The sequence below is a fragment of the Sus scrofa genome, chromosome 1 (genome assembly GCF_000003025.6).
Source record: "Sus scrofa isolate TJ Tabasco breed Duroc chromosome 1, Sscrofa11.1, whole genome shotgun sequence".
Lineage (NCBI taxonomy): Eukaryota > Metazoa > Chordata > Mammalia > Artiodactyla > Suidae > Sus > Sus scrofa.
This window is the reverse complement of record NC_010443.5, coordinates 180103491-180130334: the sequence shown is the minus strand read 5'-3', so window position 1 is coordinate 180130334 and position 26844 is coordinate 180103491. Positions and strand designations below refer to the sequence as shown.

General features: G+C 41.8%; 1 protein-coding gene across 7 annotated transcripts in view; it reads left to right on the top strand.

The window, feature by feature from the left end:
- Positions 1-26844, top strand: part of CDKL1 (cyclin dependent kinase like 1) — a 64467-nt gene that overhangs the window by 15517 nt on the left and 22106 nt on the right. For 6 of the 7 annotated variants that reach the window (XM_021101475.1, XM_021101479.1, XM_021101459.1 and 3 more), the window contains one exon: positions 20640-20761. In XM_021101475.1, coding sequence (XP_020957134.1) covers positions 20640-20761 — 122 coding nt within the window. Of the gene's footprint in view, positions 1-1553; positions 1649-20639; positions 20762-26844 lie in introns of all 7 variants that reach the window. The other variant, XM_021101482.1, reaches the window with a different exon arrangement.

Here is a 26844-nt window from a genome sequence, read left to right as displayed (position 1 = left end):
GACTTAGCTTTTATCTTGCTAGAATGTCAGTTTTTTCCATTTCTTTTTCCTTAACCCTATAGATTATTTTAGCAAACACAAAATTATGAATTGCTACCAATAAAGGTGAGGATAAGCATGGGGGGAAATGTCCATTTAAAACTTTACTATAGGCATTATGATAAAGACAATAAAGTTCATTTGTTATTCATGAGAACAGTGTCTCCTGCAAGAGGATGAAAATTGGTTCTTGGGATTTGGGGCAGGGGTAGGGGGTTCTAGCATTTCTGTTGTATAAATCACAGATATGCAACAGTCCGTATATAGCTCTACAGTGTATTTGTGGAATTAAAATTTCATTGGGAGATGACAAGGAAAAACTGTGTGAAAAGACTCCTTTGGGTGACAAGTATGAAAGAAAGGGCCATTGGGGTGTGGGGAGGAGAGGATGCTAAGTGTTATTACACGCCAGAAACATGTTCTCACTTGACTGTAATTAATTATGAACAGTAACAACCTACAGAATATTCAGAGCATTCCCTTTTCTCCTACTGTCTCCTCACTTTCAATAAGTTCCAGTGAGCCTGTGGGCTGTGTGACTGCACAGGGACAGGAGCCACAGTTAGCAGTTATAGTTTCTAAGCTGGCTTGAAGCTGTTGGGCGACCTTGGGCAAGCTCCAGTGCCTCCTTGGAACCCAGCCCACCTTATCGCCATGATTTATGTCTGTTTGTCATTGCTTTGCTGACTTACTGCTAAGGGGAGCAGAGTGCTCCTAGGACAAACACCTGACCGTGGTCACGCAGCCTTAAGGATGCCAGGGCAGGAAAGTACAGGGTCTAAAAGAGCAGTAGCAAAGGCAGAGTTGGCAAGGCAGAAAGGTGGGGTCCTGGTACCAAGGGGAGCTGCTGGAGCTGAAGTGCTTCACTTGGTCTCTTCTGTTGTAAAATATCAGACCAGAGACACTGCTGCGTAGATTACCTTCCTGGTGAGGGTAACATGCTGCAGTGAGAGGACTGTCAAGGTTCCCTGCTTTTCAAAGCATTTATTCCATGTTTCATCCCACGTGCTCTTGTGCCAGGGCTGCTTTCCACGGAACGCTAGCAGAGTACCACGTCAGTGCTCCCTGCATTAGATCTAATATCGTTTATGAAATCTAATCTAGTTTTAATAAATTCTAAAGGCTTTTGCTCCCCCAGTATTTGTTGAAGAAATATTTTCCCAATATTAAGTAACATGTTTCTGAAAATTGTTCAGCATTTTCTGTTATGGTTTATATGGGATTACAAACTCAGATGTCTGTGGGGAAGCACACTGGTAACATAAATGAGTGAAGAAGGCTGAATCCAAAGCACGATGGAGACTCTGCCTTGTGGAAACTAGGTGGCCACTGCCCAGCTCACAAACTCTAAGCCCAGGAGCTAGACTTTTCAGAGTCTTTTTTTTAAAGCCAGAGATCAGAATTTTGTGTAAAATTTCATATATGTATATTTTAATCCAGGAGCTTATCAGTAAGCATACACTGCATTTAATTGCCTTGTTTCTTCAGTTCTTTTACTCAAATTCTTTTTTCAGTCTTTCATGGTATTGGCATTTTAAAAGAGTGCAGTTCAACTGTTGTGCAGAATATGACTCAACAGAGGTCTGACTGTCTCATGATTCGATACAAGGTAAATGTTTTTAGCAAGAATGTACATGAGTGAGGCTCTGTCCATCACACTAGTTCTCATCTTGAAGTATGTGACATTGGTTTGTCCCATAATTGGTGCTCTCAGTTTTAATCTCTTGGTTAAGATGGGTCTTTCAGATTTCTCACTTGTAAAGAAGCATTTTCCCTTTAATAATTAATAAGCAGTCTGTGGGGTGACACTTGGAAACAGTGTGACTGCCTTGTTTCCCAACAACTGTCACCCAATGATCCCTGCCTAAATCAATAAGAGATATTGTAAAATGGTGATTTTTAACAGTTCCTTCTACCATCATTAGTTATAATTTTTCTGTAAAAGAAGAGCTTTTTTCACCCACCCCACCCCCTATCCATACACTTTTTAGTATCACTGTGAATTCTGGATTTTTAAAAAATTCAACATATTACAAACCATCACTGTCAGTCTTTTTGCTTCTCAGATTATCTCCTTGGACTGAGCCCCTTTATCTAACAGATGTGCTCCATTCCTTAAGTACTTCTTTACGGTGGGAGCAAAGTGAAATGCCTCTCATCTAGCCCCAGCTCTGGAATCAGCCATTTCTCCTAGGAGCCCCGGTTCCCCCCCCCTTTTTTTTTAGGGCCACATCTGCAGCATATGGCAGTTCCCAGGCTAGGAGTTGAATCAGATCTACAACTGCCGGCCTACACCACAGCTTCAGCAACACAGGATCTGAGCCACATCTGTGACCTACGCCTCAGCTCATGGAACACTGAATCCTTAACCCTCTGAGTGGGGCTAGGGATTGAACCCACATCTTTATGGATACTAGTCGGGTGTGTTACCATTAGGCCACAATGGAAACTCCTCTTTTAGTAAGAATAAAATCTAACTTTAAAATGTTGACAAGTAATTTAAAAAATCTTAAACACCATTCAGGTCAAACAAAGCATATTTGCAAACACCATTTGTCCTGCAGGCTCACTTTGGGGACCTTGAATTGTACAGCTTTCACCATATGCAGGTGTTCTCACTAGAGACGGGCAGATCTGATCCCTGGATGTTCATTGCTCATGTATATAGAGGTTGGGCGTTTATGGAAACTGGTGGTCAGTAGTATGGAGGAAAAAGCCAAGCATTCCCTTGCCCACACTGATAGAAACCAAACAAACCCCCTTATCATCCCCTCTCCCTATTTGTTCAACAAGTGGAGACCTGTTTGATTTTATTTTTGCAAGATGACATGCTAACTGCAAATAGTAACAGACTGTTTTGTTTGTATATTAGAAGTTTTTTTGGCTTAGCTCACAGTATGTTTGTGTAGAAAGATTGTGTTCCTGCTGTGTAGGGAACTCCTAAGTAATAAAGCTGCCATGCACACTTTAAGAACAAAAGAAGCAGAAGTCAACAAGCTGGCTCGTTACCTTTAAAGATACCAAGTTTGCCAGGAGATTAAGCACATACCACCATCTGTCAGTGCCCAAATGTTCTCACACACATCCAGCCACACACCTTACGCAAGAAAGTAAAATATCATAGAGCAGGAGGGGGCCAAATAAGTGATTTTATAATGCACATTAATAAGAAATATAATTACAGTATTGCTTTTTTACCACTTATTATTTCCAGCAAAAAATTTACAGGTAGACAACTATGTCACATATAGGTATTATCAAACATTCAAACTACACTAAAAAGTAGTATTTTCTATATGGAATGATAAAAAAATTTTTAATGGGCCAGGCGTGTGTCTTTCACTTGAAATTTTTTAAGTGTCTTAATTCACCTTTTTATTTGGCAGGATTGATGTTTCAGGCCTCAAATTTGCTTTCAACAGGCATATTTTCTTGGTAATTATTTATCTTCTTTATTACTTATTAACTTTAAATGCACCATGGTGAAAATGCTTTGGGATAGAGTTGCCTGGTTGAATATCTTTTAACTTCATTGCTCTTTTTTTAGAATAATGAAAGGTGAGTTTCTAAACCAATTGACGCCATCACCTGTACCTAAAAACCAAACCAATAACTCATTCTATGATTCTCAGTACATTGCTGCATGAATTTTTGGCTGTGTCATTGTTAATCCTCATTTTGATTGCGTTTGTGCTACTGCTTCTTTCCTAGTCCTTTTCATATACTTTATGAGTCAGTAAAACAGCTTGAGTCTCTGCTATGCCCATCCTCAGCCTGTGCTGGGTCTCCAGAGGAATCCAGGAGACCTCAGCCCCAGTCTTTGGGCAGAGGACTAGCCTGGCACATTCCATTCCATCCAGGTTGTCTATAGCAGACCTAAAATAAACTTAACTTTGCCTCTCCACCTCCCCACCTGTGATTCCAGCTTTTTCAATCCTCCTGCCCTCTTGTAGCAATGCCAAAACTAAGCCACTAGTCAGAGTGTCTACTGTGGGGTTCTTGACATTTGGAGGAAATGTGGGATCAGGGCAGCTTAATGTTCCCAAAAGAGAGGGTTAAAGAGGAATGCCTCACCATTGAGGGGTACAGGATATTTTCCTCTGGGCTGGAGAACAATTCATGGTTAAATAGCTTTTTTAATCATGAAAATAGCTTTTCCGCCCACAAAGCTGATGTATTAACTAGCTCTCTGAAACTAACTTCAATATTTATCTTGGTTTTACAACATAGTGAAGAGACTTAATGCAAATCATCTAAGACCATGGTAAAGTAACATATGCTCATGTAAGAAGACAAAACAGAAGGTACAGAAGAATGTAAAGTGAAAAGGAAATCTGTCTCACTCCTCGCTCTCCATTCTCACCCCCCAAACAACCAGTCTCTTGTGTTATCATTCTAGATGGTTTCCCTGCTTTTACAAAGACATGTAATCTGTTTTAAAAAACAAATGTGGAGTTCCCGTCGTGGTGCAGTGGTTAATGAATCTGACTAGGAACCATGAGGTTGCGGGTTCGGTCCCTGCCCTTGCTCAGTGGGTTAACGATCCGGCGTTCCGGCGTTGCGGTGAGCTGTGGTGTAGGTCGCAGACGCGGCTCGGATCCTGCGTTGCTGTGGCTCTGGTGTAGGCAGGTGGCTACAGCTCCGATTGGACCCCTAGCCTGGGAACCTCCATATGCCGCGGGAGCGGCCCAAGAAATAGCAAAAAAAGACAAAAAAATAAAAAATAAAAATAAAATAAAAAAATAAAAATAAAAAACAAATGTAAATGGTATCACATTGTATATACTATTCTATAATTTCCTTTTTACATTTAAGACAGTGGACTCTTGACCAACACGGGTTTGAACTGTGAATTCATTGTATGAGTTTGAATCTACTTATATATGGATTGCTTTTCCCTTTTTTTTTTTTTTTTTTTTTAGAGCCGTTCTCATGGCATTTGGAGGTTCCCAGGCTAGGGGTCAAATCCGAGCTACAGCTACCAGACTACGCCAGAGCCACAGCAATGTTAGATCCAAGCTACATCTTTGAGCTACACTGCAGCTTGTGGCAATGCTGGATCCTTAACCCACTGAGTGAGGCCAGAGATTGAACCCACATCTTCATGGACATTAATCAGGTTCCTAACCTGCTGAGCCACAATGGGAACTCCGAGGATTTTCTTTTAATAAAAATATTGAGAGAGTTCCCACTGTGGCTTAGTGGGTTAAGAACCTGTTACAGCCTCATCCTAGTTAGAGGTCTGTGCATTCTGGGGGTAAATAGGGATGGAATCTAAGGAGGACTCATGTCACCTTGCTAAAGAGACGTTTATCTTAGTGAAGCATCTTCAAGGTCTCTATGTGAGAGGAAGTGTTTCTCATTTGGCAGAAGGGTAGAAGTCGCCTCTTCCCGCCCAGAGGGTTTCAGGGAAATTTGAAAGTTTATGATTCTCAGGCTCATCTTAAATGTCCCTATTCCAGATCTGAAGGTCCCTCTCTTTTCTCCCCAGAGCCTTGACATTGATGTAAAAAACCTGTTGAGGCTATATGTTGTCTCCTTTGTATCTCTGCCATTGTAAAGGTCCTGAGCCTGGTTTTAGCACCATCTCCCTGTGTCTGAGGAAAGAAAGGTCTATTTAAATACTGCCATAGGATCTGACATTGTCACTGCTATGGCTCTGGTTACTGTTGTAGCACAGGTTCAGTCCCTGGCCTAGGAACTTCAGCATGCCACAGGTGTGCCCCCCCACCCCCAAAAAAACAACAGCCATAGGAGCTTCCTGATTCCTGCATTTGACTAGTGGCCTACCTCAAACCTGTCATTTTTCTGTCTTCTTTTTCCAGCAGCATAAAGGTGTTAACAAAAGGCTGCTCCTTCAGTAATCCCTGAAGTCACCACTGCCCTGCACCACTCATGTGCCACTGCCGTTGTGTAAGCCAAACCTGAATCTCATTCAAAAGCAGCCCTGATGCGAATTCCTGTCATAGCTCAGTGGTAATGAACTCAGCTAGTATCCATGAGGACGCGGGTTCAATCCCTGACCAGTGGGTTAAGGATCCGGTGTTGCCGTGAGCTGTGGTGTAGATTGCAGATGTGGCTTGGATCTGGTGTGGCTGTGGCTGTGGTGTAGGTCGGTAGCTACAGCTCCAATTCGACCCCTAGCCTGGGAACTTCTGTATGCCACAGGGGCAGCCCTAAAAAGCAAAAATAAGTATAAAAATTTTTTAAAATAATAATCTAAAAAAAATTTTTTTAAAGCAGCCTTGATGAAAGTCTCAGTGGTTATGTTGCTGCAGCTGCCCCAGCTTCCTCTTGCCCTGCTTATCACCAGATGAAGGATTACATGTCAGTGGTTTATTTGGGTAAGTGATGCCAGGGAGCGGGGGTAGAGGACAGGAGAGGGAGATAGGGGAGGACAAAGAGCCACTGCAAGGGACCACAGGGTCTTATCCTGCCAGGTATCTCTAAGGAGCCCCAGGATTGCCCCCCATTGGTTAACTCCTGTAGCTTAGAGTTGTCCCACCAACATCCCACACCCCATCATGCCAGAGCTCTGGGCAGAAAGCCAAAGATACAGAATGCTAAACAACAGCAATACATCATTGTTAGATAGACTTCTGTTGATTTCATACTTTTATTTATTTTTTGCTGTGCCTATAGCATGTGGAAGTTCCCAGGGCAAGGAATGAACCCGTGCCACAGCAGTGACAATGCCAAATCCTTGACCCCTAGGCCACCAGGGAACTCAAATTTTATTATTTTAAATAGCTTCATAGTACTGAATATTTTATACTTTAAATGTACCACAATTAAATTACCCATCTTCCTCTATCAAAAGATATTGTGCAGAGTTCCCGTCATGGCTCAGTGGTTAGTAAACCCAACTAGCATCCATGAGGACTCAGGTTCGATCCCTGACCTCACCCAGTGGGTTAGGGATCCAGCGTTGCCATGAGCTGTGGTGTGGATCTTAGACTCAGCTCGGATCCTGCGTTGCTGTGGCTGTGGTGTAGGCTGGCGGCTACAACTCTGATTGGACCCTTAGCCCGGGAACCTCCATACGCTGCCTGTGCAGCCCTAAAAAAGACAAAAAAAAAAAAAAAAGATCAAAAATGTTTGTGCTGTCTCCAGTGTTTTGTTTCCACCATAAACAATGCTGCAATAAATATCCTTATACAGGGAGTTCTTGTGTTGTGGTGCAGCAGAAATGAATCCAATTAGTATCCCTGAGGATTTGGATTTGGGTTTGATCTCTGGCCTTGCTCAGTGGGTTAAGGATCCAGCATCGCTGTGAGCTATGGTGTAGGCTGGCAGCTGTAGCTCCAGTTTGACCCCTAAACTGGAAACCCCCATATGCTGTGAGTAAAGCCCTAAAAATAAATAAATAAATAAATATCCTTATACATATATCTTTATGCAGTGATGCTTTTATTTATTTAAGTTATAGTCCCAGAAGTGGTTTGATGGGTAAATGTGTGTGTATGTGTGTATTTCAACAGACTTTACTTTTTAGAACTGTTTTACATTTACAGAAAAATTGAGGTCATACAGAAAGTTGCCTTATAGCCTGCACCCAGTTTCCGTGTTGTTAACATCTTACATTATTTGTATGGTACCTTTGTTAGAATTAACAAACCACTGCTGATAACATTATCATTAATTGAAACCCATACTTTATTCACATTTCCTTCGTTTGTATCTAACATCCTTTTTTTCTGTTTCAGGATCCTGTCTAGGACGCTGCATTACATTTAGTTGTCATGTGTCCCTAGGCTTCTCTTGGCCCTGACAGTTTCAGAGTTTTGCTGTTTTTGATGGCCATGACAATTTGGAGCAGCACTGGTCTGGTATTTTGTAGGATGCCCACTGTTGGAATTTGTCTGGTGTTTTTCTCATGGTTGGACTCGAGTTATGGGTCTGGGGGGAGGAAGACCACATCACATCCAGTCTACATACTATAAGTATTGATGTTAGCCTTAAACACCTGGTTGAGAATCACCTGTTTGTCAGTTTTCTCACTTTAAGGTTAGTCTTACTCTGCTTCTCCACACTGTACCCTTCTAGAAGAAAGTCACCATGTGCAGCCCATGCTTTAAGGAGTGGGGACCTAGGCTCCCCTCTTTGAAGGCAGAGTATTTACATAAATTATTTGTAATTTTCTTACATAGATTTATTTATTCTCCCCTATTCATTCATTCATTCATTCATATCAGTATTGACTCATGGATATTTGTGTTCCTTTGACATACTCCCATCAGCATAAGGTTTATTTTTGGATTTGTTTTAGCACGTTCCCTTCTGGTACTACAGGATGCACCAGCCTCATCTTATATTTCCCCACCCTATCTGGAATCATTCATTTTCTTTAAGGAACCCTGGTTCCTTTTATTGGAATGGTATCAGAAACCAAGATCGAGCACTAGGTGTAATTGTTGCTGCTGGAGTGAGCTCTGGGGTAACTGACAGAGCAAGGTAATGTGTGTGTGTGTGTGCACACTGACCTGTGCATGCACACTTAGATTTAATTATTCCTCTATGTGACCTTCTCTATCTGTATTAAAATAACCATGACTTCATACTGATGCCTCCAACTCTAATCTCCAGGTTAGATCATGGAGTCTACTAGCCTCCTCTCCTTGCTTAGCTCTCAACTCCCATCCTAACAGGGAGAACCTGGCTCCCATTGTCCAGCATTGATTTACTTCATTGTTCAATTTTAGGATGCATTTACAGCATTATTAGGATCGTTCATTCCTACTCCCATGGGAAACAACCTTATCAACGAGAGGACAGTGCTAATGTGTAGTTCCTTTTGATCTTAGTCTTATAGCCTCTACCCATAATTTCCAGACATACTTAGGCCAGCACTAGCCCCCACTTCAGTGGGGGTGGTTTCATTTGTAATACTGTTAGATTGTTTTGTCACACTCCACATTTCCTCACCTCCTAAATAATTTTTTTAATTTGCATACATTAGGTACACTCTCTGTGCTGTAAAGTTCTGTGTGTTTTGACGAATGCATAATGTCAGTATGCATTATCCCCATTATGGTATCACACAGAATAGTGTCACTGCCCTAAAAAATCCTGTTTACCTATTCAGCTCTCCCACTTATCCTTTGAACTCCCGGCACCCACTGATATTTTTACTGTCTCCATAGATGTGCCTTTCCCAAGATGTTATATAATTGGAATCATATGGTGTTTAGTCTTTTCAGACTGGCTTCTTTTGCCTACAGTGTACATTTGTTTCATACATGTCTTCATGGCTTGATAGCTTAATGACTTTTTTATCAGTAAGTGATATTCCATTTTATGGATGTAAGGCAATTTGTTTATCCGCTAACCTATAGGAAGACAATTTGTTTGCTTCCAGTTTTTGGCAGTTATAAATAAAGCTGTTACAAACATTTGTGTTCAGGTTTTAGGGCAAATATAAGTTTTCAGATCATTTGGGTAAATACCTAGGAGTGTGATTGCTGGATGTTATGGTACAACTGTGTTTAGCTTTGTGAGAAACTGCCAAACTATCTTCCAAAGTGGCTGTCCCATTTTGTGTTTCCACCATCAAGGAATGAGAGTTCCTGTTTTTCAGTATCATCACTAGCATTTGGAGTGTCAGCTTTTTTAGAATTTAGCCATTCTAATCAGTGTGTGAAGGTATCTCATTGTTTTTGTAATTTGCGGTTCTCTAATGAAAAAAGATGTTGATCGTCTTTTCATATATTTATTTCCCATTTGCACATCTCCTTTGATGAGGTGTCTGCTCAGATCTTTTGCCCATGTTTTTTTTCTTGGTATGCTGTTTTGTTAAAAATTGCTAATAACTTTCCCCCAAAGTTGTAGTATTTTGTACTTCATCAGTCACGTGTGAGAAGATCCATTTCCCTATTCCCTTGGCAGCACTGGATGTTACCAATTTTGAAATGTTTGCCTGTATGTTAGGGAAAAAGTCATATCGAGTTGTTCTAATTTGCCTTTCTCTTACTACTAGTGAGACTGAGTATCTTTTCATGTCTCTTGATCATTTATATTTCCTTTTCTGTGTATGTGTTACCTGTTTATATCTTTTGACCATTTTTTCCACTGGGTTGTATTTTTCTTCATAGTACATAAAGCTTCTTTGTAGTATAAGGGCTGAAACTCTGTATTTTTCATTAACTTTAACAGTTATTTCCCTGCCAAATATTTGCCTTTCAACACTGTTTATATGTGTTTGTTTTGTTTTCTTGCCAAACCGACATTTTTTTAATTATGGTGAAACATACATAAACATAACATTTACCCTTTAAATCATTTGGAAGTGTGCAATTCAGTGGCATGAAGTGAATTCACATCAGTGTGCAGCCATCACCACCATTCATCTCCAGAACTTTTGTCACCTTCCCAACATTATTTTATTTATTTGTTTATTTATTTTGCTTTTTAGGGCTGCACCCACAGCATATGGAGGTTCCCAGGCTAGAGGTTGAATCTGAGCTACAGCTGCCGGCCTACGCCAGAACCAAGCCAGATCCCAGCCACGTCTGTGACCTATACCACAGGTCATAGCAACGCCGGATCCTTAACTCACTGAACGAGGCCAGGGATCGAACCCGCAACCTCATGGTTCCTAGTCAGATTCGTTTCCACTGTGCCACGATGGTGAACTCCAATGTTATTTTATTTTTATGTGGCCAAACTTATCTATCTTGTCTTTTTCCTTCTGGATGTCGTGTAGTGTTTTTAGGATGCCTTCTCCCCAGGCTAAGGTCCTACACATTTCTCCTAAATTTTTTCTAGTACTTATTTTATATTAAATGCTTTAATATATCTAAAATTTATTTTTGTATATGGATTGATAAGGTATGGTTCTAATTTTCCTGATGAATAGCCAGTTTTCCCAGAATCATTATTAAATAAAGTACATTTTTTCAACTATATTGAAGTACTAGTTTTGTCATATGTTAATTTCCCTTATTTAATTCTAGACTCGGTACTGCTTCTGTTTGTTTATTTCTCTGTCTGTAGTCTGCTGGGCTAATAATGATAATGATGATGATTATAGGTGCTTTATTGAAAATGTAACTGTCTGATAAAGCAAGTTGCCCCAACTGGTTTTTTTTCCTTGATGATTTAAAAGCAGTTATAGTACTGTATGAATGTAAAAGCCATTTTATCTAAGTAAAAAAAAAAACAAAAAACTTTGGGGGTTCTGATTGAAATTGCACTATATCTACATATAATTTTTCAGAAGGAGTAATCTTTTATAATATTAATTCTTCATTGGTGTCATTTTATCAGGACCAAATTTGTCCTTCCAAAGTCCTTAAATGAGGTAAAGAGGAATTTAGAGCTTGCTTTCTGAATCAAAAGCAAAACTGGGGACTGCTACCATTGACTCAATTCAATGTAAATTGAATTGCATGATTTAGTAGAGAGCCTTCATCAGGGCTCTCTACTAAAAAGAAAGAATGAGAGTAAATTTGAAGAACCTTGATTTTTTCTCCACCTCTTATTGTAAGCAAGCTCTAAACCTTGCTGGGTCTCAAGCCCTTGAGAGTGTTATAATAATGCTGACCTGGGAATCCTTGGGAAGTGCCAGGATTAATTATTACAAGGGAGAGGGGCATCACTTTTCTCCATTCTGAGTGAATGTTAACCAATAAAAGATTCCTGCAAAGGAACCTATGTAACTGAGACCAAGAGTCAAGCTCAGAAGTTGTAAAGGCTCGTGAAAAATGTTTTATCAAGATAGCTCCCACATTCTAAACTTTAATCACTGTTCTTTTGTTATTTACCACAAATTAGTTTTTATTGTTATTTATTTATTTTTGTCTTTTTAGGGCCACACTCGAGGCATATGGAGGTTCCCAGGCTAGGGGTCCAGAGCTGCAGCTGCAGGCCTATGCCACAGCCACCTGCCTATGCCACAGCCACAGCAATGCGGGATCCAAGCCGCATCTGTGACCTACACCATAGCTCACCAAAACACCAGATCCTTAACCCACTGAGTGAGGCCAGGGATCGAACCTGCTTCCTCGTGGATACCAGTTGGGTGCGTTGACCACTGAGCCACTACGGGAACTCCAGCAAATTAGTTTTTAAAAGAATGTTTTTAAAAGGAAAATAGGATATGACCTTTGAGAAAATGGTCTGTTGTTTTTCTCTAAAGCACAGACAGGATAAATATCCCCCATCCTACCCACAAAGAACATAGACTATAGAATCCTTGACACTTGAGGGATAGGAGAGACCACAGATACAGTGGTCTGTACACTGGTCAGTCCAGAACCGCATGAGCACTAGGGTAGCAATATCATATCCAGTACCTAGAGGGGCCTGGCAGGTGTGGGAGAAATGACGGACTTCCATAAATGAATACATTTTTTCTTACTTGTCTTAAAACATGCAGTTATTTATATTACTGGTCCATTTTCCCCCTTTTGATAGAAACATGGGCATATTAAATATCTCATTTTAAACTTAAGAGAAAATTAATAGTGGAAGAGTGATATAGGATGGATAAACAACAAGGTCCTACTGTATGTAATACAAGGAACTATATTCAGTATCCTGTGATAAACAATAATGAAAAAGAATATGAATAACAATACATATATTTCAGATCAGAAAATGTTACTTTAAATCCCTGGGTACTGGAGTTCCCACTGTGGCTTAGCAGGTTAAGAACCCAACTGCAGTGGCTTGAGTCTCATTTATATGTATATATATAGGAGTTCCTGTTGTGGTTCAGTGGAAATGAACCCCACTAGTATTCCTGAAGATTCAGGTTTGATCCCTAGCTCTGCTTAGTGGATTAAGGATCCGGCATTGCCATAAGCTGTGGTGTAGGTTGCAGATGCAGCTCAGATCCCGCATTGTTGTGGCTGTGACATAGACCAGCAGCTGCAGCTCCCGTTTGACCCCCTAGTCTGGGAACTTCCATATGCTGCACCTGAGGCCCTAAAAAAAAAAAAAGAAAGAAAGAAAGAATGTGTGTGTGTGTGTAACTGAATCACTTTGCTGTAGAAAAAAGTTAACACAATTTCGTAAATCAGCTATACTTCGATAAAAATAAATAAAAATTTTAAAATAGTGAAAGAATGATGGTAAAGGGCCACTTTCACTTGGCGTTAGTGTCAGGGAGTGGTCGGGTGTGGTGGGAACTGTGATGAACTCAAGTATTCAGGCCTTATCTAGAGTGGACAGCTGCTTCTCAACCTCAGCTCACCAGTGCCACGGAGATCACAGGCCCAGTATTGCTAGAGCGGCATCATCTTTGAGAGAACTTGAAGACTCGGTAACAGGGTTTTGTTTTGTTTTGTTTCTTCTGGTCACACCCGAAGCATATGGAGGGTCCTGGGCCAGGGATTGAATCTGACCCACAGTTGTGACCTGTGCTACGGCTATGTCGACCCCAGATCCTTTAACCCACTGAGCTGGCTAGGAATCAAACCAGAGCCTCTGCAGTGACTCAAGCTGCTGCAGTCAGCTTCTTAACCCACTGAGCCACTGCAGGAACTCCAGTAATCGGGTTTTAAAGTAACGTTTTCTGATCTGAAATGTTGGCACATAGGTCAAAATTCTTCAAAATGCTAAGGTGAAACACTTGACCCTAGAGGATGTTGAGGCCTGAGCTTATCACAGTGGAGAGGTGGGCAGTGAGGAAGGCTTGATGACAATGTGGAGGAAGCTGCTTGTGAAGCGTATGTACCATCTCAGTTGTGTGGGTGGTGGTGGTGAGGGGGATGGACCGAGTAGAACTCAGGTTAAATTCATCAGGTAAAGACAGAGTTCTTTTTTTAATATCAGAGAAAACGCTTTACTTTGCAGCATGATAGGAAATAACCATATTCAAAACACAGAAAATAAAAAGGAGACCAAAATAAAATAGCAGCAGCAAAGTCAGGAATGTTATATAAGAGAAACTAAATCTGAGTCTGAGCCAGCCCAGGCTTCTAGATATAGAATAACTGAAGGATGGTGACTGGCCTGGGAAGAGGCACTGAGATCCAAGATTGGGCCAGCACTGGTCAGAATGCTGAGGAATAAGACCAGGCCTGATGGAGTTCCCTTGTGGAGCAGTAGGTTATGGATCTGGCATTGTCAATGCAGCGGCTTGGGTCGCTGCTTTGGTGTGGTTCCATCCCTGGCCTGGAAACCTCCATATGCCACTAGCATGGCCAGAAAAATTTTTTTAAAAGACCAGGGCTGGAAGCTTTGGCTTCACATACCCATAAACAGAAAGGAATTATAATGAAAAGAGCTCTGAAATACATCTTTGTAGTATATATGGCAATTTAGTCTATTCTATCAAGACTACTTGTCTGTATAACAAACATGTTGAGTACACCTGTGAACAGTTTATCTGTCATGTTGCTTGGCTCTTCTCATCTAATTCCTCCCAATGCCAATAAAAGAGCCCATTCAGGATTGAGGTAGAAACACCCAAACTTTCCTGACCAAGAGTCTCCATATTGGAGCCATGATGTAGACTTCCAGGCTACTAGTTGCAAACTGGTTTCAGGACCATAGGTTCCCTCGGAGTTCTGCCTCTGAAGTCAGGAGAGAGGGGTAAGGTGGATTGGAATGCTACGTCCACACCACCTGGCTCCTGCTCTCACCCATTGCACCGACACTGCTTCCACCCAGGTCTCACGATCCCCCTTTAGGAAGCTCCTGCCTTCAGGCCCTTCTCAGTCTTCTGGCCACTTGAATTTTCAGCAGCACGGTCACCACTTCCTCCTTCTGCAATGTCTCCATAGTGTCATCCGCCCCCGCCTTGGGCACCTTCTTCCCTTTCCCTTTCTCTGCTTCCTCCTCATCTACTGCATATCAGGGAGCTGGGGTTCCTCGGGACTCTTCTTTCTCACTCACTCATCTGGCCAACCCCTTCTATGCATGGCTTCACTTATACTCATGCCAGCTCCCCAGCTTTTATCTTCAGCTCACACTCTGGCCAAACTGCTGCCTCCACTTGGGTATCTCAGAGTCCCTGTCAACCCATGATGCCAAAACAGTAGTTCCTTCCCTCTAAAACCTGCCCCTCCCCTCAGTGATAGTACCACTATCCACCCATTTTGCAAACCTTTGATCATTCTCAACACACCCCTCTCCTACATCCTTCATGTCCGGTCCATCAGCATATTCTCATTATTCTAATAACAGAGTCTATCTCTGAACAGCGTCTTTCTCCCCATATCCTGCCTCTACTCTGGTCCAAGCTTTCGGCCATCAACAGACTCTTCATTGGTCTCCTCTCATCATATTGCCTCCTCTGAGCCATTCTGTATCCTGCCACCCACATGAGCTTTTAAAAATCTGAATGGTCCGGTATCACATCTTTTAAATTTCCTCCCAGTAGCTTCCCATTGCACTTAGGATAAAGTGTAAATTTCTTAGCATGTTCTGCAAGGCCCTGTAGAACCTGCCTTCTGACTGTCTCACTGACACTGGGTCCATGTGCTTGACCATTAAACCACACTCTCTCGAAGTTCCTTCAGTGACCTGAGTTCCCTCCTGGCTCAGATCCAGGCCTCTGCCAGGAAAGCTGCCACCTTCTACCATGAGGTTGCAGGTTCGGTCCCTGCCCTTGCTCAGTGGGTTAACGATCTGGCATTGCCGTGAGCTGTGGTGTAGGTTGCAGACGCGGCTCGGATCCCGCGTTGCTGTGGCTCTGGCGTAGGCCAGTGGCTACAGCTCCGATTCAACCCCTAGCCTGGGAACCTCCACATGCCGCGGGAGCGGCCCAAAGAAATAGCAAAAAGACAAAAAAAAAAAAAAAAAAAAAGATGTGCTGCATATATATATAAAAAAGAATGAAAAAAGATGTGCTGCATATATATATAAAAAAGAATGAAATAATGCTGTTTGCAACAACATGGATAGACCTAGAGATTATCATGCTAAGTGAAGTTAGAGAAAGACAAATATCATATGATATCACTTATGTATGGAGTCTAATAAAAATGATACAAAATAACTTATTTATAAAAGATAAACACAATTTTCAAAACAAAACTTACAGTTAGGAGTTTCCATTGTGGCACAGTGGAAACGAATCCTACTAGGAACCATGAGGTTGCAGGTTTGATCCCTGGCCTTGCTCAGCAGGTCAAGGATCAGGCATTGCTGTGAGCTATGGTATAGGTCACAGACAAGGCTTGGATCTGGTGTTGCTGTTGCTGTGGCTGTGTCTATGGCTGGCGGCTAGAGCTCCAATTAGATCTCTGGCCTAGGAACCTCCATGTGCTGCAGGTGCAGCCCTAAAAAGACAAAAAGACAAAAAAAATAAATAAATAGAAAATAAACAAAAACTACGGTTAGCATAGGGGAAACTGTGGCAGGGGTGGGGGGAGGAATTAGGGGGATGGGAATAACATATACACACTACTGTATAAAATAGATATTTAACCAGAACCTACTATTTGGCACAGGGAAATCTACTCAATAGTTTATAATAACAGGAAAAAAGAATGGATATATGTATAATTGATTCACTTTGCTTTACATTTGGAACTAATACAATATTGCAAGTCAACTATACTCCAATAAAAATGTTTTTAATGTTGTAAAAATAGTTTGAGAAATAACTTTGCCATACAGTAGAAATGGCACAACATTGCAAATCAGCTATAATTAAAAAATACAAAAAATATGAAATTTAAAAAAACAACAATAATAAAAATAGTTTGAGAAATAAGTTATTAGCTTTTGCCACTACATAAAAGTTATCTTGCCATGGGGGAGGGGAGACACAGGTGGTTTAACTTGGCCATGTCTATTCAGACCTTTATGTTGTATTTCTGGGACCCTAGATAGTGCCCAGCTAACTTCTTTAATGGCCACCTTCCTCAAGAGGCTCTGCCCTGGACCACACACCACCCTTGAGCCACGTACCCTTTATCTGGCTTTTTGTAACACTTATCACATCTGTAATTACTTGTTCAACATCTGTCTTCCCTCCGAGCTTCCAAGCACCCAGAGAATAGGGTCGACATGTGCTTTATTTTTTCTATATTCTTAGGACTAGCAGAGAGCCTTATACACATTAAGATAAACTTTTGTTGAATATAATGAATTGAGAAGTCATCCTAAATAGAATCAGGTTGAACCCCCAATAACAATGTTAACAGTTAAGCTTCCTGGAGGGGATAATGTGTTCTGACACTGCTGCATATGTGGTGAAGCTGTCACAGCAGCCATGAGCTTCCTGCTCTCACAGATGGGAAAACTGAGGCCTTGAGATGTTAACTTATTCAGAGTTAGTAGGTTGTTCCTCAAAACCTTATTTATATTAGACAAAAATTGGAGAGAGTGTATATGTTAGCTGAGTAAATATCCTACAGTTACGAGAATCTAGGTTTTCAAAAAGTGGGTAGTAACAGGAAGATGGGTATAATGTAATATTTATAGTCCCCCTTGGTTCAGTGGCTCCTGCCATGACAGTGCTCTTTACCTGTGTCATGGTACCCATGCTTGGTTCCACAGTTATGGCTCTTTTTGTTCATGGCAGGTGTGTCGGGGTGGATGGGGCAGGGGGAGCCAGACAGAGAAAGTGACATCTGGTGGGGAGAGCAGGAGTGTTTCAGAGAGAGGACTGGGTGAACAAGTCCTGGAGTGAGAGCGAGGGAGCGTGAGCCATTGAGGAAGTGAGAGAAATTCAGTGTGTCTAGGGGGAAGTTAAAAGAGATGAGGCTGCAAGGTGAGCAGAGTTCAAGTTGAGAGGGGCTTTGGGCTTTATCCTGGGGCAACAGTGCCCCCGGTGGTCATTGCAGGGATGGATGTGACAAGTGGGAGCTGCCTGCCTTGGCATCAGAGATGGTCCAGGTATTTGTTTCAGTAGAATTGATACATTTGTACTCTTCCTTTAAAAAGTTGGCTGAAGATGTGAGGACTATGTATGGAGCATGAAAAATGAAAAGAATTTTAAGATTCACAGTCTGGGCCTACGAACAGTAATTTTTCAGAGTGTGAGAAAATCTCTGCTTTCTATTAAGGGTTATAAAGCTGCTTTTTACCCCCTTTTAACTGGGTTGTTTGCTTTCTGTTTGAGACATTTGAGCCAATGCAGTTCTTTGGTTTAAAAGAGTAACCATGGGAGTTCCCATCATGGCTCAGTGGTTAACGAACCCAACTAGTTTCCATAAGGACATGGGCTCGATCCCTGGCCTCACTCAGTGGATCGGGTATCTGGCGTTGCCATGAGCTGTGGTGTAGACCACAGACACAGCTCAGATCCCATGTTGCTGTGGCTGCGGTGTAGGCCGGCAGCTGCAGCTCCAATCCGACCCCTAGGCTGGGAACCTCCATATACCGAGGATGTGGCCCTAAAAAGACAAAAAATAAAAGATTAACCATGGAGTTCCCATTGTGGCTCAGCAGCTTAAGGACCCATGTCGTCTCTCTGAGAAAATGGATTTGATCCCTGGCCTCACTCAGTGGGTTGAGGATCCAGTGTTGCTGCAAGCTGCTCTGTAGGTCTCAGATGTGGCTTGGATCTGGTATCGCCATGGCTGTGGTATAGACTGAAGCTGCAGCTCTGATTCAACTCCTAGCCCAGGAACTTCCATATACTTCAGGTGCAGCCTTAAAAAAGAAAAAAATAAAAGAGTAATCAATTTTGTCCTTCTACATCTGGAAAATGTTAGTTCAGGCCAAATGTTTGTAGGTATGGGAACATAAATGAGAAATCATTGTCTTTTTTAGTATTTCCCTTGCTGGCTGCTTTCTCTCCTCACTGTGCATACTAATGTGGTATATAGTGTGGAGCTCAATAACTTCAGTTTTCCTCCTTCAACCTTTTACCTTTTACAAAGTATCTCTTTGCCTGTGATTAATGCCTCTGTCTATATATTGAATTACCTGGAGAATTCTGCACACACAAAAAATAGATGGCCCCTGCCTAAGACCAATTCAGGATCCTTGAGGGTGGGGCCTCAGAAGTTTCCCTGGTGATTCTAATACAGGGTTAGCTATTGCTACATTACCAAAGCTCCCCAAACTTAGTAGCTTGAAAAAGATTTTTCTTCCTTCCTTCCTTCTTCTTTTCTTTTCTTTTCTTTTCTTTTCTTTTCTTTTCTTTCTGAGGGCTGCACCTGCAGCACATGGAAGTTCCCAGGCTAGGGGTCAAATCAGAGCTACAGCTGCCAGCCTACGCCACAGCCACAGCAACACTAGATCCAAGCTGTGACTGTGACCTACACCACAGCTCATGGCAATGCCAATCCTTAACCCACTGAGCAAGGCAAGGGATCAAACCCACATCCTCATGGATTCTACTCGGTTCATAACCAGCTGAGCTACAATGGGAACTCCCAGAATGATTTCTTACTTGTCACAGTGTGGCTTGGCTGAGAGCTCCTTCGACGGGTCTTCCCTGGGTTCACTCATGTAGCTGAATTAGGAGGGGGGTCAGCAGGGGACATATCAGCTAGGACTCCTGGGCTCCTCTCTCCTTGTGGTATTTCCTCCTGGACTTCTTCAGGGCTGGATCTGGTGGGTCTCATGATTTGCTTTGACCACTAGAATGAGGGAGAAGTTATGTCTCCTGATTTCTGAGACTAGGCCCCTTGCAGCTTCCTCTTATGCTCTCTCAGACCCTGGCCCAGAGGCCTTCACGCCCTGAAGAAAGTTAACAGTTTTTGACTCTCTTCACAGTAGTTTGCATTTCCAGTAGAATTATGGACAGAAGGGGCCAGAACACTAAGTACAAGATTTATCTCTGCCAACACCAACAGTCATTCCTGCCTTCGGGCACATCAGATTGGAGAGCTTTCCTCATTTTTCTGTTTTAAGATGTTTCATCAGTCTAGGAAACCCGATTAACTCATTCATTCAAAAAAATTATCAAATACCTATTATGTGCAATGCCCTACGCTGGGGTACAACATTATTTGGAATAAACAAGACAACACAGACCCTGACGTCTCTCGTGGTTCTTATATTCTTTGGAATGAATCTATTATATCTGTTGACAGCAGAGGACATTAAATAATCAGTAGAATGATTACTTAGTAGTTTTGAAGGATTCTGAAGAGTCCATACTTCATGGAGGCTATAAGGGACACTGAACCAATCTGAGGAGATTGGGGAGATCTCTTTAGGAAGGGACATTTGATTTAAGCCTTAAAGGGCGAATTCGTATTAACTGAAAACTACCCCCCTCTTTTTTTTTTTTTTTCAGGGCTGAATCTGTGGCATATGGAAGTTCCCATGCTAGGGGTCAAATTGGAGCTGCAGCTGCACCACAGCCACAGCAATGCCAGATGCCAGTGGCATCTGCGACCTACACTGCAGCTTGCAGCAACACCAGATCCTTAACCCACTGAGTAAGGCCAGGGATAGAACCTGGATCCTCATGGTTCCTAGTCGGGTTTGTTTCTGCTGAGCCACAATGGGAACTTCCTGCCTCCCCCACCCTTTTTCATTTTCCTTTTTTTCCCCCAGCCTTCTCATATCTCTTATTTTTCACTTATAAGCTGCTAAGAGACTGCTCATCAAAAGACTGTTTACAGCCTCCTTCAATCCAAGACAAAAATTTTCTAAAGAACAAACAGCTTTATTTTATTGGGCCCAAATTAGGGAAAGCTGTCTTTCCCAACTCAAATTTAGCACCCTGCTGTCTGTATTTTCAGCGACTCAAGCATCCCAACCTTGTCAACCTCATTGAAGTCTTCAGGAGAAAGAAGAAGCTTCACCTGGTGTTTGAGTACTGTGACCACACTGTGCTCCACGAGCTGGACAGACATCAAAGAGGGTGAGTGCTCCACCCCTTATGCACAAAACGCAGCCAATAATCCCAGGGTCTGCGAGGGAAAATGAGCGACGACCCGTTTCCAGATTGGGCAAGGACAGCCAGTGTCTGCAATATTGTACTCTGCCGCTGAGAGATTACCAGAAATGGTGGGAGAGAGATCGTGACTAATTGTTTCCGGGAAGAAAGTAGCAGCTCCATTATTAGGTTAAACTTGATTTCTTTGGTACATTATCTCTGATGGATGCTCTCTCGGTCTCTAAGAAAGAAAAGGAAGGATATTTATTCCAGGCCTGACTAGGGAATTCCAAGCCTGTCTAGAGAAGCATAAGGACTTGGAGATTGAAAGGACGCGTTCAAAGACAGTGGCTAATAGGAAGTTTAAGGCAGAAACAAACATGATGTTTTATCTGAAGCAATCCAGGTATCAGGTCTGCTGTGTGGGTCAGGACTTCTATTGTTATGAGTGACAAAAAGGAATGTGTAGTGACGAAAAGGAATGCGGTGGTGGCTGTGAATGGCATGGTGGGTCTGGAGGCTCTGCTGGTCTTACAACATCTGTAGCATAGGCAACACCTTTGTGTGCAGCAGAAGGCGGCTTGATGAGACAGAGCCTTTGAAAAGAAAAGGAGGGATCCCTTCCTCTGAAGGTAGCTTCTTGCCATGGTGAGCAGAATGCAGGATGGATTTTGGCTCCCACCCACTCCTCAGCTGGGTCTTTAAGGCAGAGCACCTTAGGTAGTGATTGTCTCTCAACTCTTTCTCTATGTTGGCTTCATTCTGCCTTGCAAGTGAGTTTCCCTTATAAGGTGGATATTAGAGGGTATTTGTGTGTGTGCTATGAGATGCAAAGAGTTAGAAAAGGAAAACTAGGATATAGAAGGCATTGCCACAGGCTTTTATCAACTGTGCAGCCATTCTAGAAGAAAGGAAGTTCTATAAGAAGGTAGTATCTGCATATAATGTCCAGTAGAAGACTGATTGACTCAGCTCAGGTGTTGCAACTATCCCTGTGCCAGAGGGAGAGGGTAGAATGATTAGGAGGGCTTGGGAGATATAATTCAAAGTGGGTCAATCAAAGAAGACTTCATGGAGGAGGTGGCCTTCTACTTGCAAGGAGAAGAGACTTCAGAGAAGTCAAGCAAGGAAGGATATCCCATCTTCTCCTTTTGCTGGGTACCTGGGAGCCCAGCTTTGGCTGGGGACAGTATGCAGAGTGCATTGTAGATCAGAGCTATGGAAGGGCGCCCCATGGTATTTTACATTCACACTCCAGGGGCTGAGGCTGAGGCTCTTTCAACAAGGCTTTCAAGTCTTGGCTGAGAGCTAGCTCTGCCATGTGGTGGTGGTTATATATGATCTGCCGTGACCAGCAGGCAGATGGGGTTAAAGTGGCTCGTGGTTTGTCAGTGACCTTGGCACAGGCTCTTCTTGTTAATTTACACAGCAAGAGAGAGCCAAGGGAACAGATACCTCTCTTCCTTCAGAAAGTCACTGATACGGAGAAATTATGTGTTCAAGGGGAGATAACACTTAGTATGTTGATATTTTGCTTTTTGACACCTTGCAAGCAACACTTCAATTGAACCTACTAGTGTAACTTACTAGTGGCTCTGTGGAACTAGGGAGGTGTCACAGGGAGTCTGTTTAAATTATGTTAGATTGAGTCACCTAGAAACACTGATTTATTGGGGGTTGAAAGCAATCAGTGTCAGTTGGGAGTCAGTTCTTTTTTAGCATATAATTTAAGTAGAAGAAAAAGAGAGAAGGAGTGATTACAGTCTTGGAAGCAGATTTTTTTGTAACTCCACTGGATAAAATCTGTTAGATGTTCCAGAAAATGCTTTAATATGGAGGTGGGTTAGAGAAGGAAAAGACCAGTAGACACGTGTGTGGTCAAGTACAAGCAACTTCATTTCCAAATGATAACGTGCCACGGTTTGTCAAATATAAAACTGACTCAAGGGACACTAGTGAATGAGCGAGTTTGAAAAATAAGGTTCTAAGCCAGATCATCTCCATTTATCATGAAATATAAGAATTTTTGTTTGTATTAAAAATAAACTTTCCACTATACTCTTTGGCAATTCTCTGATTTATTTTAAATGCTGGTTCAAAATTTTTCTTGTCATCATTAAGGAGTAAAGGTCATTAAACTCTCTCAGCCAAAGATTTTGAAAGGAGCTCACATATTTTTTTTTCATTTTAAAATAGTTATTTTGATTAAAACTTTCTAAAAGCTCAGAGTTTCCATTGTGGCACAGTGGAAACCAATCCAACTAGGAACCATGAGGCTACGGGTTCGATCCCTGGCCTCACTCAGTGGGTTAAGAATCCAGCATTGCTATGAGATGTGGTGTAGGTTGCAGACACGGCTCAGATCCCGTGTTGCTGTGGCTGTGGTGTAGGCTGGCAGCTATAGTTCCAATTCGACCCCTAGCCTGGAAACTTCCATATGCCGCGAGCGTGGCCCTAAAAAGCAAAACAAACAAACAAACAAACAAAAAACCTCTAAAAGCTAATATTGTCAAAGGAAATTGCCAGTACACTGTTACTCAGAGGGCAGTGGGTCTACTTCTGATAATTTACGAGGAGAAAATAAAGGCGTAAATTCAGCCAAACACAATACTTTACCTGTTTTTCCCTGTGCAGATTCCATTACCACCAGTTTCGCCTCCGATTCTCATATAGTTTGTTCAAAGACTGTCTGGTGGGTAAAGGGCATTACTACAAGATTTCAGAACTTTTTACAAAACCCTAAAAATCTCTTTTTTATTTTTTATTTTGTCTTTTTAGGGCCTCACCCATGGCACATGGAGGTTCCCAGACTAGGTGTCTAATCAGACCTGTAGCTACACCAAAGCCACAACACCACCAGATCCAAGCCACACCTGTGGCCTACACCACAGCTCGGGCAATGCCAGATCTTTAACCCACTGAGCGAGGCCAGGGATTGAACCCGTAGCCTCATGGTTCCTAGTTGGATTCGTTTCTGCTGCACAATGACGGGAACTCCAAAAAATCTCTTTATTATTATTATTATTATTTATTTTGTCTCTTTTTAAAAAGTGATATATTCAAGTTCCTGTTGTGGCTCAGATGGTTAAGCACCCAACATAGTGTCTGGGAGGATTGGGTTTGACCCCTGGCCTTGCTCAGTGGGTTAAGAATCCATTATTGCTGCAAGCAGCAGCATAGGTCCTGGGTGCAGCTCGGATCTGCTATTGTCCTGGCTGTGGCATAGATTCCACTGCTAGCCAGGGAACTGCTGTATGCTGCAGGTGAGGCCATAAAAAGAAAAGGAAAAATATATTGTTTGTTGTAAAAATGTTTCAAACAACTCAGAAACATATAGAATAAATAAAATTAAGGAGTTCCTATTGTGTGGCTCAGTGGTAAGAAACCTAACTAGTATCCATGAAGATGGGGTTTCAATCCCTGGCCTCACTCAGTGGATCGGGGATCTGGTGTTGCCGTGAGCTATGATGTAGGTCACAGACTCAGTTCTGATCTGGCATTGCTGTGGCTGTTGTGTAGGCCGGCAGCTGCAGCTCCCATTTGACCCCTAGCCTGGGAACTTCCATATGCCCTGGGTGCGGCCCTAAAAAACAAAAATAAAAAATTAAGTTTGAGAAATTGTTTTCTATGCATATATATATATTTAAAGAGGTTGTACTCCACACTCTTGATTTTTTAGGTGTATTTGTGGCCTTTCTCCCTATTTTTAAAACAGTATAGAATTCCACTGTGTGAAGATCCCATGATTTCTTCATTCAGCTTCCCAGGGATAAATATTTACATTGTTTCTAGTTTTTCTTGAACAATAACAAGGCTGCAGGAAACAGTCACTTGAGTAAATATTTCTATAGAATGATTTCTGAAGAAGCCCTCCTGTCCTCATTGTCATTGTAGTCTTGTGTAGAAATGAAGCTTTGATGGATGCTGACTGTCTGGCTTCTTGTAAAGTGACCAGTACTAGAGGAGCCATGGTGGAAAGGACCACTGCTGGGTTGAGAACAGAGGGAAGGATCCATGTGCTTTCTGTGTCATCTCTCCAGCTCTTATTTCTGGAGAAATGTTTAAAATTCAGTTTGATTTCTTCACTTTCTTGCCGCAGTTGTTTATGTTTCTCTCTGTTCAACTTTCTTATGAGGACATTAGGGTGACAGCCCATCCTTCCCAAAACTTCGAAGGGACAGAAGATTGCTTTCAGAAAGTTATTTTGTGGAACCCACACAGTATGCATCAGGGCAGAGATAGGCAAAGCAACCTTAACAAGGACCAGACAGCTGCTGGGCTGGTTGGCTGGTTAGATTTGACTGTTTGCATGTGTTTTAAAAGGACAAGATCCTCTTCATTTGGAGTTGGGTGCAATTAAGCTATCTCAGCCTGAAGGCAATAATAACCAGTCAAATTGTGTACTTTTACTCATTCCAACTCTTTGCTCACCAAACACCATTCTGATTATAACTTGACTTTCTCTGGAATTGCCTACAAGGAGAGCATAATATGGCAGCCAGAATTTGAACATGGATGAGTGAACTAGCCTTCTGGCTTTATATATCAGGCTAGTAAATTTGATTAATGTTCACCCGCCCCTTTGAAATGGATACTGTCTTCGTGTGCTGACAAAATTAAGTGTCTGTATCTGAAAGCCTGAAGACCATTGTGAAAGGAGCTGGGCTGCTGGTCGCTCTTCCAAAAAGGCACTTCATTCTTAGTGTTGCTGAAATGAGATGACTGTCTCCTCTCCCCCAGTTCTCCTCTTCACTTAATATTCTTTCATGCGTGTTGCTATATACAGTGCAATACAATACAATATCTTATAACTATGAGATATTACATCAGTTATATTACCCTCTCACCATTCCTCTATTGTTGAATGTTGAGGCCGTTTCCAGTGTTTTGTCTGGCAAATGATTCTGCTATCAAAGTCTTCCTACAGAGATTTTTCTTCCTTCGCACTTTTTATTTAGAAGTTCTCAAAATGAGGAGTTCTTGTTATGGTGCAGCGGAAGCGAATCTGAATAGTAACCATGAGGTTGCGGGTTCGATCCCCACCCTCACTCAGTGGGTTAAGGATCCCACATCGTTGTGAGCTGTGGCGTATCTCACAGACGCATCTTGGATCCTGCGTTGCTGTGGCTGTGGCGTAGATCTGAGGCTATAGCTCTGATTCGACCCCTGGCCTAGGAACCTCCATATGCCTTGGGTGCAGCCCTAAAAAGCAAAAAATAAAAAGTAAAAAGAAGTTCTCAAAATTGGTTATTGACTCATAAGGTTTGCCAGACTGAACCAATTCACCTTATCACTAATGATATGGATGTATGTATTTTTTCTATATGGTCATGCTACTTTGGTTTCTTCTATTTAAATATCTTATGAATGAATTTCATCAAACATAAAAGGAGGAAATAGTAGCAACCCTACACAAACTCTTTCAGAAAATTATAGCAAGAAGAAACATTTCCCAAATCATTTTATGAGGTCACTCTAGCCTGATACCAAAACTAAATGAGGACATTTCAAGGAAAGAAAATGACAGATGAATATCCTGCATGAACTTAGGTGCAAAAATCCTTAGCAAATTAAATCTAGTAATATGTAATAAAAAGTGGTATATTGTTCTTTCTTGATTTGTTAACTTTTAGACATTATCTACAGACTTCGTATTTATTTTTTTAATTATTTTTTTGGCCACACCCACAGCATGTAGACGTTCCTGGGCCAGGGACTGAACCCACACCACAGAAGTAACCCAAGCCACTGCAGTGATACTGCCGGATCATTAACCCACTGTGCCGTAAGAGAACTCCCAGACTTCCTATTACAATGATGAGAATTGAACTCTCTTATACCATTATTTTCTCTGCTTCCCCTTTCTTCTCCCTTCAAATAGTTAGATTAAAATTTTGTTAATTCAGCATTCACTATTCCTATTGTTATGTGTATTAAAATATTACGTATAGCTAATCATTTTACCATACTAGGGTTTCTATCTGTACTTTTTCTGCATATTAATATTTGCCTTGCTATTTATTTATTTATTTATCTTTTTTTAGGGCCACACCATGGCATATGGAAAT